We start from the raw sequence: 16,051 nt of genomic DNA on the forward strand, positions 1-16,051 counted from the left end.
GCGGGACCGTCGGGGATAGGGGGCGGGGCACGCTGCAGGAGTAGGCGGGTTTTGCGGGTGCTGGGTAGAGCCAGCTGGGTAGTGGGCGGGGCCAGCTGGCTGGTGGGTGGGGCAGGAGCGGGGCTAGATTATAGTGGGCGGGGCAAGCTAGGTACTGGGCGGGGCAGGGGCGGGGCTAGATTGTGGTGGGCGGGGCAGGCTAGGTGCTGGGCAGGGCGGGGAGGCACTGACGGGCAGGCCCCGTGCATGGCCAGCCTTGGACCCAGCTGCTGGTCCAAGAGGCCCAGCCTGGAGCAGCGGGTCCTGGGGAGACACTGGGCCCGGGTGCGAGGCCTGCCCGGCAGCGCAGCTCGCAGGTACGGCACGGCAGGCCTGGTGGGGAGATGGAGACTGGTCCAGGGGTCCAGCTGGCAGGTGACCAGGGGGCGGGACCCTGGGATGGGACCCTGTGCCGCAGCCGGGGGCCTCGGAGGCGCTTGCAAACGGGCCGGAGCAGAGTGGACGCTGCCACGGGCACTCTCTGCTGGCCTTCGGGCTCAGCCGGGAGAGGGGCAGGGCACCCCGGGGACCCCTGATCTCAGAGATGGGCCTTCTCCTGATGAACTGATAGCGCCAACCTAATTCATTCACTCCTGGCTTCCGGAATCTTCAGAATATACCGGTCTCATTCTTTGTAAGGGGATAGCATGAACCTTTTAGAAATTGGAGGTATTGTTTGAGAATATTTCCATTTAATTTAATTAATTAATTTATTTATTTATTTATTGCTTTTTGGATCACACCTGGCGATGCTCAGGGCTGACTCTTGGCTCTGCACTCAGGAGTCACTCCTGGTGGTGCTCAGGGGACTATATGGGATGCTGGGAATCGAACCCGGGTCGGCCGCATGCAAGGCAAATGCCCTACCCACTGTGCTATTGCTCCAGCCTGAGAATATTTTTATTTTAATTAGTTCCTATCTCCAAAGTCGATAGCACTGTATCACTGTTGTCTCGTTGTTCATCAATTTGCTCGAGTGGGCACCAATAACATCTCCACTGTGAGACTTGTTGTTACTGTTTTTGGCATATCGAATACGCAACGGGTAGCTTGCCAGGCTCTGCTGAGAGATACTCTCTCTCCCAGCGGGATGGAGGAATCGAACCCGGGCTGGCCACGTGCAAGTCAAATGTTCTACCTGCTGTGGACTGGAGTCTCCAAAGTCATCTAGCAAAATTTATATGCCTTAATTTTTAAATTATTATTATTATTATTATTACTATCATTGGGGCTGGAGCCATAGCACAGCGGTAGGGCATTTGCCTTGCATGCGGCCGACCCTTGTTTGATTCTTCTGCACCTCTCGGAGAGCCCGGCAAGCTACCGAGAGTATCTCACCCGCTCGGCAGAGCCTGGCAAGCTACCCGTGGCGTATTGATATGCCAAAAACCATTACTATTATTATTGGTTTGGGGTACAGTCTCAGCTGGGGTTTACTGGATGCTCAGGGGGTTACTACTAGCCCTGCACTCAGGATTTATTTGTGGCATTGCTCAGGAGACCCCATAGAATGGTGGGGATTGAACCTGGTTGGCTGTGTGCAAGGCAAATGCTTTACCCGCTGTGCTATTCCTCCAGCCCCGACACACCTTTAATATGATGCAGTTATATTCTGTGTCTCTGGCCACTTCCTGGACGCTGGTGCTCACTGTCGGGACTTCTTTTCCTCTCTTTTGTAAATGTGGAATTGGAGGATATCCAAAATATATTTATAAATACCCTACTCTTAAATGACAAGAAGGTATTTATATTTATCCATGAAATTCTGTTCCAAGATCTCATTTTTTAAAAAAAATGATTATTTCTGCATGAATGGAGATGAATAAAGTATGCTTATCAAATTTGTAACTGACATAAGTCTAAGGAAGAAATCTTGTATTGTGCTCCATAGCCACGAGCCAAGTAGTTAATATTCACTGAAGAGGAACTCTGAATGTTGAATTTCACAGAGATAAAGCATAGGCTCAAAATGAAAATAAGTTTAGATGAATGAACCTTCATCTAACAGTTGTTGAAGGCTGCAAAATGAAGGCAGATTTGTTCTGAGCTAAACAAAAGTCAGTTTCTCTAAACCATACATATGTGATGTTTTGATCTCTGCTTAAGGAGCATTTTTCTAAGAGCAAGGGTACTAAGGGTTTTCTGTTCTGTTTTTGAGACACACCTGGCTGTGCTCAGGGTTTATAGGGATGACTCAGGAGACCACACGAGGTGCCAGGGACTGAATGAATGAGTTTGGCTGTTGTAAGGCAGTGCTTTGTCTGCTGGACCATTGCGCTGGCCGGAGAGGGTAAACATTTCTAGTACTCCCTTCTAGTCTGATCATATCTGCCATAAGGTGTCAGTTCAGAAAACTTAACTTCAAGCAGAAAAATTAACAAGTGAGGAACAGGAAAGAGAGTCACGGGGTGGGCAACTCAGTGATTATACTCGATGAGCAACAGCTGTGGGGAAGAGGCTGGTTTAGCACAAACAGTAGCTAGTGCCAAGTCCTAGAAGCCGTCAATAGACGTGGAAACATGGGGTTTCTTCATGGTTTCAAGAGGTCAGGAAATGCATAGCCGACGTAGGGAGGGATGGTCGCCTGGGGGTCGGGAGCTGGTAGGGCGGTGTGCAAGGTGTGCATTCCTGTCCAGTAAAGTGCTCCTAATCATGTGCAGATTAGGCAAAAAGGTCATCTGTGAGGGGCCGGAGCAATAGCACAGCAGAAAGGGCGTTTTCTGGGCATGCAGTTGTCCAGGTTTCAGCCCTGGCATCCCGTGTGCTCCTTCACGCACTGCCAGGAATAATTCCTGAGTCCAGAACCAGGAGTTACCCCTGAGACTGCCAGGTGTGGCCCCCAAACAAAAATAAAAAAGCACAGAAAAAGTAATCTGCAGAAATGTGAAATGCTCTTCTTCACTGTCGGGAAAGCTGACAGTCTCTGAAATAGTGGCCATCTGGTCAGTGGGTGGTAGAGGAAGGGGCATTGGGTCACAGCCATGGAAGGACATGGACCTCAAAAGCGAATGGGCACTTCGATAACAAAGAAGCAATCAGACGGTGCTAGAAAACTTGGAAAATGGCTTCACTTTCTTTGGATCTGCTGACAGGAATGTGGGCAGATGAGGAGAGGCGGTTATTTCTAGTAAAGTCCTGCCCCGTGGATGGTACGGAGCTCTTATATTTGAGATCAGCTCAATGCTCCAAGCACATGTGTTAAAGCTTACAAACGTCACAGGCCATGCCACAAAAGTGTTGGGATTGAATGGAACTTAGGTAGACAGGAAAAATCCAATTTTTCCAAACCCACTAGATATTAGACCTTCGGTTTTGGAATTTTTTAGGTTTTTTTTTTTTTTGAAGGGTGGGCACACCCTTCAATGTTCAGGGCTGACTCTTGGTTCTGTGCTCAGGAATCATTTCTGGTGGTTTCTGGGGGACATACGTGGTGCTGGAATCAAGTGAGCTTGGCTGAAGGCAAGGGAAGCTCCTTAGCTCCCTACATTTAATTATCTTTCTCTTTTGAGAGCTATTTATCAAAAACCAACATGTGTTAAACTCTAAGCTAAATTAAATAACAAAGAAAGTAACTGCAAGGAGAAAAATACAGAGAGGAGGCATTCGTAGAGCATGAGGGAATATCACTTATTAATATTTAAAACAATCGTTTATGTAATATATTAAAATAACCATGTCCACTATATACCATTACTTATAATTTTGATTATATGTTCCATGGGGATGTGCAGTTTGTCTCCTGGGATATGCAGTATGCCTCCTGGTAGTATGGAGTGGGGTCCTGAACTTACAGTTCAGAAACGCTTAGTTTGTGACCTATGGATTCATTATTGGAGGAGGTTGACTAGTTGACCGGAGGGGAAATGCCATCGAAGGATTCCACCGTAATAGTCTTACAAGGCAGAAACAGGAGCACCGTGAAGCTCGAGAAATCACAGCGAGGAAGTCAAAGGCAGGGGAGCATGTGCAAGAGCAGAGGCCAGATTATTGACCCTTGAGAAACTAGGAAATGACTTTTTCTCAGGTTTTCAATACTCTTATGTTTTTCATTTAGGTTTTCCTTTTAGCTTTTAAGGAGTGAAAGGAAATTTCACTGTGTTTCTTGCAGACTGAGGGGGGCGATTAAACTAACACCAGACAGACTGGGGAGAGAAAATACAAATACCTTCATGTGGATTTTAGAGCCAGTGGGACGAACTGTCCTCAAGGAAGCACCGGAGTGTGGCGGGTGATGGGGGTTCCAGGGGAGAGGGGAGCTCATGTGCCGAAGGCCTGTAGTTTGGTGCTTTTGCCACCATGGACACAGGTTTCTCCAAAGAGGGCCTATTTCCAGTACTCGTATTGATTCTTTGTAATAGTCTCAATGTTCATCCCGCCAGGTGGTTAAAGAAGGGGTGGGAGATAGTGGCCCCATGCAGCCGACACCCTCCCCTGTTTCATACTAGGCACTTGGCAAAGAGACGCATGGACAAAGCCAGGTTTGCTCTTCACGGTCTAATTTAGACTTGATTTTTGTTCAGTCAAAACTTTTTAACGACAAGGCTTAATATTTGTTGCCAATTTTAGTTCTTACCTTAGTGAATCTAGGAATGATGCGGCAAACGAGGTTTGGGCTGTGAGGCTGAGATCAGCCTGCAGAAATATTTCCTTAGAAAGCAAGGCTCGGGGCTGAGTGACGGTACCTCGGGAAGGTGCTCACCTGCTACACGACCCAGCTCCCATTCCCAGCGCCACCCTGGTCCCTTGAGTCTCACCAGGGTGTTCCCTGCGTGCAGAGCAGAAGTAAGTTCTGGGGATTGTCAGATGTGGCACAAAATCAAAACCAAACAAAACACAAGCTCAATTTTGGGGTAATAGTGGATGAATGGCTGTCTAAAGAAAGTTCTGCCTTCCATAAGCATCAGCTGCCTAGGAAAAAAAAAGAAAAAGCTCAAGGAATATTGGGAAGCATTAACTAACACTTGCTCTTCTCACAGCATCTGACTTTCATCCCCCCAGTAGTTGACATCTACTACCGTTCTGTGATGCAGGTAGACAAATGTAGGATTCCTGCATGACTCATTATAAATCGAGGTTCATCAGTGTACTCCCTCGTTCATTTTTAGGGAGAACCATGCTTTTTTAGTTAATAGTTAACTGAGCTGCACTTAATGAAGCACAGGAGGGCGATAGATATTGGCAAAAATCTCATACCTTTTAATTTACATATGAGGAAGATAATAACACCTTTACCTTAGAAGAGAATGGTGTGTTACTACATACACACACTTTCACTGACACTGAATATTTTGTGGTATTTATCATGTTTAGGAATGAAAATAGTAGTGGATAGTCACAGACTTTTGTATACCTTCCTGATCATTATAATGCTTATGACTGATGCTGTTTCAGCTTATTTTTCACAGACTCTCTCCATAGGCAGGCACATGCACGTGTTCATGTGTGTGTATGTGAACACGCGCGCGCACACACACACACACACACATATACACACACAGTTGGTTTCCTTTATTTCTTTGCACCTGACATATCTTATATGTAAGATGGAGATGCTGTTTCTCCATCTGAATATCCAGAATGCTCACACTTGACATATTCAGATAATGCATTCGTCAGCTTGCCCTTCCAGCCGTGAGCCCTCAGATCCGTCTCTTCTCGGGAAGGAGTAAGGGCCGGTGATTTTCTCAGGTCTGACACTAACAACCTTGCCTCTGTCAAAGCTTCTCTTTTCTTTATCTCTTCTTTCACACCTAAATAACCGAAGGAGCAATTGAGATATACAATCAGACACGGCTTCATTCTCAATGGCGAAATTACTTGGGAAATGAAAAATGAAACCCGCTTCATAAATAACCCAGCGAAGCACCATCCAGGGCATGCACTGGTGCAGCCGCGCTCACTGAGTGCTCCTTGGTCTGGCGGCCGCCTGGCTGGTTCTAACGGCTGCCGTCTGCTGTCTTTGCAGATCTCCAACCTCTACATCTACGACACCGTGCTGCTGCTCGCCAACGCCTTCCACAAGAAGCTGGAGGACCGGAAGTGGCACAGCATGGCCAGTCTGTCCTGCATCCGGAAGAACTCCAAGCCCTGGCAGGGGGGGCGGTCCATGCTGGAGACCATCAGGAAGGTAATCTCGCTTTAGCATCTCCAGTTCCCGTTTTCACGGGGGAGGGAACGGTGACGTGCCAGGATGACTTATCTTCTAGAACCATATTCCCCTCCTCAGTATTGCTCCCACTCGAAACAAACGCACCACCTGGAAGAAATGGAAGGCGAAAACATTTAAGTCGCAGAAGCTTCGGTGCATAAGAAGGGTCCCATTGACTTCAGGGGGTGTCAAGTCAAAATTAGGGATTGAAATAGTCTAAATTGCTTGTTATATCAATAGGGATGTGATGTTCAAGTTACTTTGATGCCTGTCACAAAGCATGAAATGGTTTATTTTTTTAATACCATCAGCTGACAAAAAAACACTCAATTTAATTGTTTTCAAGTCAGCTAATATATGGTAAGATGCTGTCTTTCATTTCTCTCCCAGTAGAAATCTACTTCATCAGCTGTGAGTATTTTCAGCAGTAGGGAGGCATTCTGGATATTCGATGGCATTTTTCTTCTTCGCTGTCAGAGCAGCGTTTACCCTGGCTCTGACCTGCTTTTGGCTTACTTACCTGTTCTGTCCCCAGAAGTCAGGTCTTTGGGCGTTTTTTTCCAAAGGCATAAACACTCTGCAGTTTATTGGCCTCTTTGTCATGTCATTGTTGATGGCATTTTCAGTTTGTCTCTCACAGCTTCTTGGATTTAAAATGAAATGATTAATAAAACATGCAAATTTATCCTGAAAGCTTTACAGAGAGAAGGCGACTATTTAGAAATTTACAAGCTTTAATTGGTCCTTCTTTCTATACATCTGCTTTTCTCTCTTGAAACAAAAAAAGAAGAAAGCTAGCCAAATGACCGATGAGTCTATTTGGAAAGGCTAGGAAAAAATCTACAAATTTAGCACAAGAGGTGAAACTAGGTGCCAAAGCCAAGCAATAGAGGGGGGAAAAATGTTTCAGAGAGAGCCCGGATATTTCCTTGGTACAGTTCCTTCCTTGCAAAGAATCACGCTAATGAGAACCTAGTCTCTTACCAATGCAGAGCTTGAGAAATTAAATGTATTTGAGAATATTGGCAGAGAAAAATATTTCCACTGAAAACTGGGGAAGTCAAAGCTAAATCCAAGGTATTGCCAAAACCTCCCAAGTCTGTGTGAAAACTTGGCATGTATGAATCCACGGGAGGTTGTTGAACATGATTTTGTTCCTGCTAATTTATTAATTCATGATCTGACTAGGATTCAGGAACCATAAAATATATGAGCTCTGAAGCTTCTCACAATGGCAGAATAATAGGTTGGGCAGTGGCTTAGGAGACATTGAATGACAGAGGCCAGGAAGGATACACCATTGGTGTGTAGGCATCTGCCATTGGGAGACTCGATATCTAAAAGGCTCCTGTTAGAAAACTATGACAGGGGCTGGAGTGGTAGGACAGCAGGTAGGGCATCTGCCTTGCATGCGGCCCACCCAGGTTCAACTCCCAGCATTCTACGTGGTCCCCTGAGCACCGCCAGGAGTAATTCCTTAGTGCGGATCCAGGAGAAAAAAGAAAATTCATGACAAAAGTTATAATTCAGTGTGACCTTTCAGTTTGGGTCTTAGTTGCCCACTGATGACTCTCGGCGTTCGGCCTGGTGGCGTGTTGGAAAGGAATGTGTTCTCTATGTGTAGGGCTAACTTTGGATGATCAGATTAGAAAGGTCCAATTTCATCATTTCTTCGTCTGGCATTTCAAATTGACCTTAAGCATGGAGTGATTGTTTCCTCCAGTTATATCACGCGGCTGCTCTGAGCGCTTTAGTCATCCTGTTGGGAACATTACGGCTGATGAACTCTACCCAGAGAGTTTGAGGAAGGGCGTGGGGGTGGTCCCTGGGGAAAGCAGTGTGGGTGGGGCCTCTCCAAACTGACTTGAGCAGAGCCAAGGGCATGAATTGGGCCCTTGTACGGTGAAGGCACGGAGATGGGAGAAGCTCCCGTTTGCTCGGGCTGGAGATGGACTAGATGGCAGTTTCCCACGGTGTTCCAGATGGAGGCACTGGCTGCAGTTTTCTTAATCAGCATGTCCAGATGTGGAGCCAGTGGGGGAAGGCAGACAGCCTTCACAAAAGCCAGCAGTCCAACAGCACCTGGGCTCAGGGTCCTTGTCACAACGGGGATAGTCCGGTGACAAAGTTCTTTACAGTCACGTAGCCTCGGCATGCCTGGATTCAGGAAACACCCAGAGATTTGCCAAGCCTGCCTGCTGCTGCAAGGAAGCAATCCGTGGACTCCGCCCCTTCATTTGCATTTCATTAATAAGAGAGGAGGAACCTTACAAAGGAATACAGTTGGTGTATCACTGTATCTCTGTCATTCCTTTGCTCATCGATCTGCTTGAGTGGGCACCAGTAATGTCTCCATTGTGAGACTTGTTGTGACTGTTTTTGGCATATTGAATACACCACAGGTAGCTTGCCAAGCTCTGCTGTGCAGGCGGGGAACTCTGTAGCTTGCCGGGCTCTTCGAGAGGGATGGAGGAATCGAACGCTGGTCAGCCATGTGCAAGGCAAACGCCCTACCCACTGTGCTATCGCTCCAGTCCACAGTTGATATATGTTCCATAAATGTTCAATGAGTGGGGGCTGAGTTTCCAGGACCTTCTAATTTGAACTTTTATAATCTATTCAGTGAATTAGTAGGATTTCTGTGTGTGTGTGTGTGTGTGTGTGATACCTAGCTGTTGTCAGGGGTTACTTCTGCCTCTGCACTCAGGAATTACTCCTGCCGGTGTTTGGCAGACCATATGAGATACCAGGGATTGAACCCGGGTCAGCCTCGTGCAAGGCAAATGCACTCCCCGCTGTGCAGAGCCCGATTTCTCTTCTTTCATACGAGCACTGGAGGTTCATTCTCAAGTGCTTGTTCTCCGAGATACCAGCACCACAAGCTATTGCTATTTATAGGAATGTGTTTTTCATTTGTTTGGGGACCACACTGGGTGGTGTTTAGGGGGCACTCCTGGCCCCCGTGCTCAGGGGCTTTTCCTGGTGGTATCAGGGTTCAGAACACCTTTGCAGCTCTCGCCAGAGGCTAAGCAAGTGTCTTCACCTTCATACTGCCTGGCCCAAGCTCGTGTCTTAATCATTATGCTGCCTGGCCCGCTTATATGCACTTTGTTTTAAGAGCAGTTCCATGTCTTTATTTATTTATGTATTTATTTATTTATTTATTTATTTATTTAATTTCTTTTATTAATTCACCATGTGGAAAGTTACAAAGCTTTCAGGTTTAAGTCTCAGTTATAAAATGCTCAAACACCCGTCCCTTCACCAGTGCACATATTCCACCACCAAGAATCATAATATACCTCCCTCCTTCCCCCCACCTCCCCAGCCCCCCACCCCGCATGTGTAACTGGTAAATTTCACTTTACTTTCACTTTACTTTGATTACATTCAATATTTCAATAAAAAAATTCACTATTATTGATTTGGAGTTTCTCCCCCCTAAAGTCGATCTGCTGAAAAGAAGGCATTTGGTAATTTATTTTCCATTGCTGAGAATGAAGAGATATGAGGTCAGGAGGCCGCACTAGCAGCAGCATAGTTTTGGATTTCTGTATTTTAGTAACTAAGTCCAGAGAAATGTCTGCCAGGTATCACAACATTGTAAGCTTGTACCTTTCAGCTGCTTTATATTCCACATATGAGTGCGATCTTTCTATGTCTGTCTCTTACTTTCTGACTCATTTCACTCAGCATGATACTTTCCATGTTGATCCACTTATATGCAAATTTCATGACTTCATGTTTTCTGACAGCTACATAGTATTCAATTACGTAAATATACCAGAGTTTCTTTAGCCAATCATCTGTTTTCGGACACTCTGGTTTTTTCCATATCGTGGCTATTGTGAACAGAGCGGCAATGAACATGGAAATGCATGTTCATTGCATTTCCACGTTCATTGCCGCTCTGTTCACAATAAAAATGTCTTCATTTTTAATGTGTCCAGCGCTTTCATAGAGGTACAAGGATTGCAGTACTGTTTACCACAGTGTCCACGCTGACATCAGTCCAGTGCATCTCCCGGGAGCTGTGTCCTCTGCCAGGGTCCACTTCCTGCGCCCTCTCTCCCTGTAAGCTCAGTCCTTAGAGCACTCCTCAGGGTATTCTATGTTTTTTCTGTTTGCAGACTGTGCAGTGGGCTGGAGCGATAGCACAGCGGTAGGGCGTTCACCTTTCACGCAGCCGACCCGTGTTTGATTCCTCCGCCCCTCTCAGAGAGCCCGGCAAGCTACCAAGGGTATCGCGCCCACACGGCAGGGCCTGGCAAGCTACCCGTGGTGTATTCGATATGCCAAAAACAGTAACAACAAGTCTCACCATGAGAGACGTTACTGGTGCCCGCTCAAACAAATCGATGAGCAATGGGATGACAGTGACAGTGACAGACTGTACACACTGCTCAGTGCCCACACCTGGCTCTGCTCGTGGCCCTGCCCAGGGGTCCCAGGTGCCAAGTTTCAATCAGGGTCGACCTGCAGCCCCAGGCGAGGCTCGTGCCGTAGCCTTTGTGCGTCACTCAGCCGAGGCGGATTCTTAAAGGGTGCGTGTTATTTTTCTGGTCTGTTATTTATAGGCAAAGGGTATCTGTTAGACACTTACAGCACACTCTCAGAAATGCAGTGGCTTTTAACTTCATGCAAAGTGTTATCAGTGCACTTAATCATTCCTGATGCAATAGGAAGAACTAAAACTCAGCAAGGACTGGTTGCATTAAAACTCCTTAACTGGGGGCTGGAGCAATAGTACAGTGGGTAAGGCATTTGCCTTGCATGCAACCGACCCGGGTTCAATTCCCAGCATCCCATATGGCCCCCTGAGCACCAGCAGGAGTATTTCCTGAGTGCAGAGCCAGAAGTAACCCTTGTGCATCGCTGAGTATGACCCAAAAGGCAATAATAATAACAATAATAACAATACTAATCACTGTCACTGTCATCCCGTTGCTCATCGATTTGATTGAGCGGGCACCAGTAACATCTCTCGATTGTGAGACTTATTTGTTACTGTTTTTGGCACATCCAATACGCCATGGGTAGCTTGCCAGGCTCTTCCGTGCGGGCGTGATACTCTTAGTAGCTTGCTGGGCTCTACGAGAGGGATGGAGGAATCGAACATGGGTCGGCTGCATGAAAGGCGAACACCCTACCACTGTGCTATCGCTCCAGCCCAATAATAATAATAATAATAATAACAATAATAATAATAATAATAATAATAATATCATAACATCACTGTATCATTGTCGTCCCGTTGTTCATCGATTTACTCAAGTGGCCGCCAGTAAGGTCTGCATTCGTCCCAGCCCTGAGATTTTAGCAGCCTCTCCCTACTCGTCTTTCTCCGGGTGCCTGCCGGGGTCCCAGGAAGCACACACATGCACATTCAAGCGTCCTCACTTTATTTATGGGCTGGCCGAAGCCCCTGAGGGGCTCTAACTGGGAGGGTGGCACGCTATAGCCGTGTGGCTGCCAGTCGAGGGGTCATTCTGCAAGTGCTCCGGAGTGTGTCCCCCAGGAGAGGGTGAGCACTGATTCAGGAGCGTGAGTCACACAGATCTGCTTTGAGCTCACTGCGACACGCGTTTTCCCTTCAAACACCCGCTGAGCAACTTGTTGGCCCTACATCAATTTTCCTCTGACCTGAAAGATAAAATCACAAAATATAAGAGGGACGTTAATTTCAAAGGGCATGAAAAAGCGGCTGACAGAATCGTGAAGGATTGATTTAGGCGCTAGCATCAGGTGTGATTCAAGTCCTTCTGCAGGAAAATGCCTGCTGCAAATCTCCGGTGTCCCTGGGAGGAGCCTGAGCAGAAGAGGGTGTGAGGGTCGCGGGCGGAGAGTGGGCACACTGGCCAGGACCACCAGAGCCATCTCACAGGGGCCCTTGTGTTTCCCGTCCTCTGAATGGGATGTTGTGACAAGTGCCAGACTCCTCTCTGCCTTGTGTTCTCAGTGACAAGTAGCAAAACTGTTTCATTCATTTCCGTGCCTCCTTGGCTCAACTCAGGGCTGACTCCTGGCTCTGCACCCGGGAGCACTCACTCAGGAGCACTCCTGGACGAGCTCCAGGGACCACATTGGACTGGAATCAGGGAAGGCAGTGGCCCGAAGCCCTGGTTTATCTCTCTGGCTTCTTTGAGTTTCTTTTTTTCTTTTTCCTTTGCTTGTTTGTTTGGGGGCCACTCCGAGAGGTGCTCAGGGTTACTCCTGGTTTTGTGCTCAGGGATCACTCCTAATCGTGCTCAGGAGAGCAGGATTGGCTGCTCCTAAGGCAAATGCCAACCCTCCTGCAGTGACTCCTCAGCCCTAACAAGTAGCGTTTTGTTGTGGTGTTTGTCTTTCTCCATCTGACTGTTTTAGTATAATATCGCCTGCATCTCCCCGTGGTCTTGCAAATGGCAGGACCCTCTTCGGGGTGCTCTGGTATCTCCTGTGTCTATTTAAAGCGTTAGGGGCTGGAGTGACAGCACAGCGGGGAGGGCGTTTGCCTTGCACGCGGCCAACCCAGGTTCGATTCCCAGCATCCCATATGGTCCCCTGAGCACCTCCAGGAGTAATTCCTGAGTGCAGAGCCAGGAGTGACCCCTGTGCATCGCTAGGTGTGGCCCAAAAAGGAAAAAAAAAAAGCATTTTCTTTACCCATTGGCCAAGCAATGGAAACTTCAGTTGTTTCCCGTTCTTGGCTGTTGTAAATAATGCCGGGGTAAGCGTGGAATTCCTGTGTCCATATTCATATATGCATATAGCCATATTTGGTCTTGGAAGCTGTCTATTCAGACATTCTATCCGGTCGGAACTGCGGTGTTGTTTTATGTATGAGCTCTTTGTATATTTTTCATATGAACTTCACTTCCTGGAAGATGTGTGCAAATATCTTTTCATATTTTATAAGGGGTGTCTTTTTAACACAAGTTTCTTTACCTGTGCAGAAGCTTTCTCATGGACATATTCACATTTATTTATTCCTGCTTTAGCTTCCATTGAAGCTGAGTTGTTGCCAACTTTCAAACACTGGTGACACGCAGCACTCCGCCTGTGTACTTATTCTGCTTTAGGTTTTGCATCAGAGATTCTAATCCATTTTTACTTTTGTCTGTGGTGTTAGGTATTGTTTTAGTTTTGTTCTTTAGAATTTGGTTATCAGGTTTTTCCATCACAACTTATTGGAGATAACTTTCTTGTTCCAACTGAAAACTCTTCGTCATTTGGTCATAAATAAGTTATCCACATATGTATATTTTTATGGGTCCTAAATTCTGTTCCACTGTTCTGTGTTTCTGTTTATATCCCAACCCAATACCAGTTTGTTCTAATTACTATTGCTTTGTAAAATAGCTTGAAGTTAGAAAGCACCGTGCCTTGGGGCTTGCTTTGTTTTTTGTTGTTGTTGTTGTTGTTGTTGTTGTTGTTGTTGTTTGATCCAGGGTGCTTTTTGGTCTTAAAAGTATTGTGTAGTTCCAGCAAAATCTTATGCTTTTGTTATACCTCTGTGAAGAATATGGTTGAGATCTAGTTTTGAATTTTATTCAATCTGCGTACTGCCTTAGGGGTAAGAGTATTTTAATGATGCTAATTCTTTAAATACATGGGCATTGAAATTGCTCTCCAACTCTGTATTATTTTTGTTATTTGGGCTTTCTTTGTCTAATTTGGAGCTACACCTGGAGGTGCTCAGGGCTTACTCCTAGCTCTCTGCTCAGTGATCACTGCGGGGAGGGAGGGGGCCCTCTGGCGACCATGTGGGCATGGAACCCAGTTCGTCTGCATGGACAGCAAACGTCCTACACACTTGGCCATCTCCCAGGTCCTTATGTTTATGCCTTTGTATCTTCTGTTTCTTTTAACAATCTCTTACAGATCTCTGCACACTCACACTTTCTTCCTTAAATTTGTAGCCACGTCTTTGTAAATATTTGATGAATTACAAATGTTCTTTTCCTGATTTTGCATTTTTCTAGCTCATTATTTCTGCAAAGAAATTGCCAAGTTTGAATAATAGTTATTTAGCTTTTAATTTCATGGCATCACTGTCATCCGTTGCTCATCGATTTATTTGAGCAGGCACCAGTAACGTTTCACTGTGAGACTTACTGTTAGTGTTTTTGGCATATCCAATATGTCACGGGGAGCTTGCCAGGCTCTGCCGTGCGGGCGCAATACTCTCGGTAGCTTTCCAGGCTCTCCAAGAAGGGCAGAGATGGTATATTATTATTTATAATAATTGAGAACCCTCTCCGCCCCAAGGGACCCAATGCCGGCAGCTGACCTCCACTACCCAACCGTCGCCACTCTACAGGCTGCTTTCCGGACTGCATGGCCGCTTTGCGGCTGCATGACACATAATAAAGACACTTCCCACACATTTTCCACAATTACCACACCATATTTGATGGAGTTCAGATAGTAAGCAGCAAATTATATATGTATATATATATATGTATGTGTGTATACATACACACACACACACACACACACACACATGCTTACCTCTCGAAGTGCCTGGCAAGCTACCAAGAGTATTCTGCCCGGCAGAGCCTGGCAAGCTACCCCTGGCATATTCGATATGCCAAACACAGTAACAATGAGTCTCATTCCCCTGACCCTGAAAGAGCCTCCAATTGTTGGGAAAGACGAGTAAGGAGAGGCTGCTAAAATCTCAGGGCTGGGAGGAATAGAGACGTTATGGCGCCTGCTCGAGTAAATTGACTAACAACAGGGTGACAGTAATACAGTGACAGTGAATTATTGAAAATGGGCAGGGAGTGTTGTATAATGTGTCCAGAAAGCAGCCTGGAGTGTGATGGTGGTTGGGTAGTGGTGGTCGGCTGCTGGGGCTGGGTCCCTTGGGGCGAGGAGGGTTCTCATCCCCCTGCCCTGGGACTCCCCGAGTGAAAACAGCCTGGCGCAGAGTCCTCAAAGAATATATATATATATATATATATATATATATATATATATATATATCACAGGGTTCACGTAAGTCTAGAGGAAAATGGATGAGGTTTGAGATGGAGTTTTAGTTCTTCCTCAGATCACTAGTTCTCTGGCCTTCAGTCTTGTCTAAGATGTAGATAGTGTGATCCAAATGCCAGTAAACATCCTATTTTGTAAGTGTCCTTTATACATCTTGATTGGCTTCTAGTTAATTATAAATACAGGCATATTCATACAGACATAGACACATGTGGAAATGTGATATCAGGAAATGTGATGTCATTTCTCAACTTTTGCTAAACAGCTCACATGTCAAGGTTTTGGTTTTTGTTATTATGACTTCTGTATCTTGTGTCCTAATATTTTTTCGCCCAATACTCCATTTGGGGGTCAGAAAGTATATTTTGCAGGAATTTTTATCTCTGAATTCTCTTACAAAATATGAGTTTATCAGGGCTTTCAAAGCTACTACATCTCTCAGTGAGTCTCTGCCACTCTGCTTTCACCTGGACTTGACAACTCATCCTTGGTTACTGAGCATCTAAGTCTGCAGTCCAAGGATACTAGGAATACACATAAGCAAATGAGAGGAGTCTCATAAATATGTGATTCCCTGAAATTATCTCCAAGTTGCTTTATGCACAAGAAAAGAAGGATATCATAAACAATAAAATTCTTAATACATATTTTTATCGCTTTTTCTAATTTATCTTACACATAAGTGTACAAAAAACACTTGCCTTTTCAGAAACCAAATGTGCAGTGTTAAATTCCCCACCTTTGAAACTTCTTTTATTTTTCTTCTGTTCTGCTTTCCACAGTTGGTGCCCACTGGTATTTCTGTACAAACTACCTGTTGGATGAAATCCAGTCCAACCCAGGATGACTTGCTGACTTAAAGGGGGTTAACTTTGGCAGCAATTT

General features: G+C 45.8%; 1 protein-coding gene across 4 annotated transcripts in view; it reads left to right on the forward strand.

Moving 5' to 3' along the window:
* Positions 1-16,051, forward strand: part of GRID2 (glutamate ionotropic receptor delta type subunit 2) — a 1,314,711-nt gene that overhangs the window by 828,183 nt on the left and 470,477 nt on the right. For all 4 annotated transcript variants that reach the window (XM_055138199.1, XM_055138197.1, XM_055138198.1 and 1 more), the window contains one exon: positions 6,005-6,166. In XM_055138199.1, coding sequence (XP_054994174.1) covers positions 6,005-6,166 — 162 coding nt within the window. The remainder of the gene's footprint in view (positions 1-6,004; positions 6,167-16,051) is intronic.

Source organism: Sorex araneus, chromosome 5 (assembly GCF_027595985.1).
Source record: "Sorex araneus isolate mSorAra2 chromosome 5, mSorAra2.pri, whole genome shotgun sequence".
Classification (NCBI taxonomy): domain Eukaryota; kingdom Metazoa; phylum Chordata; class Mammalia; order Eulipotyphla; family Soricidae; genus Sorex; species Sorex araneus.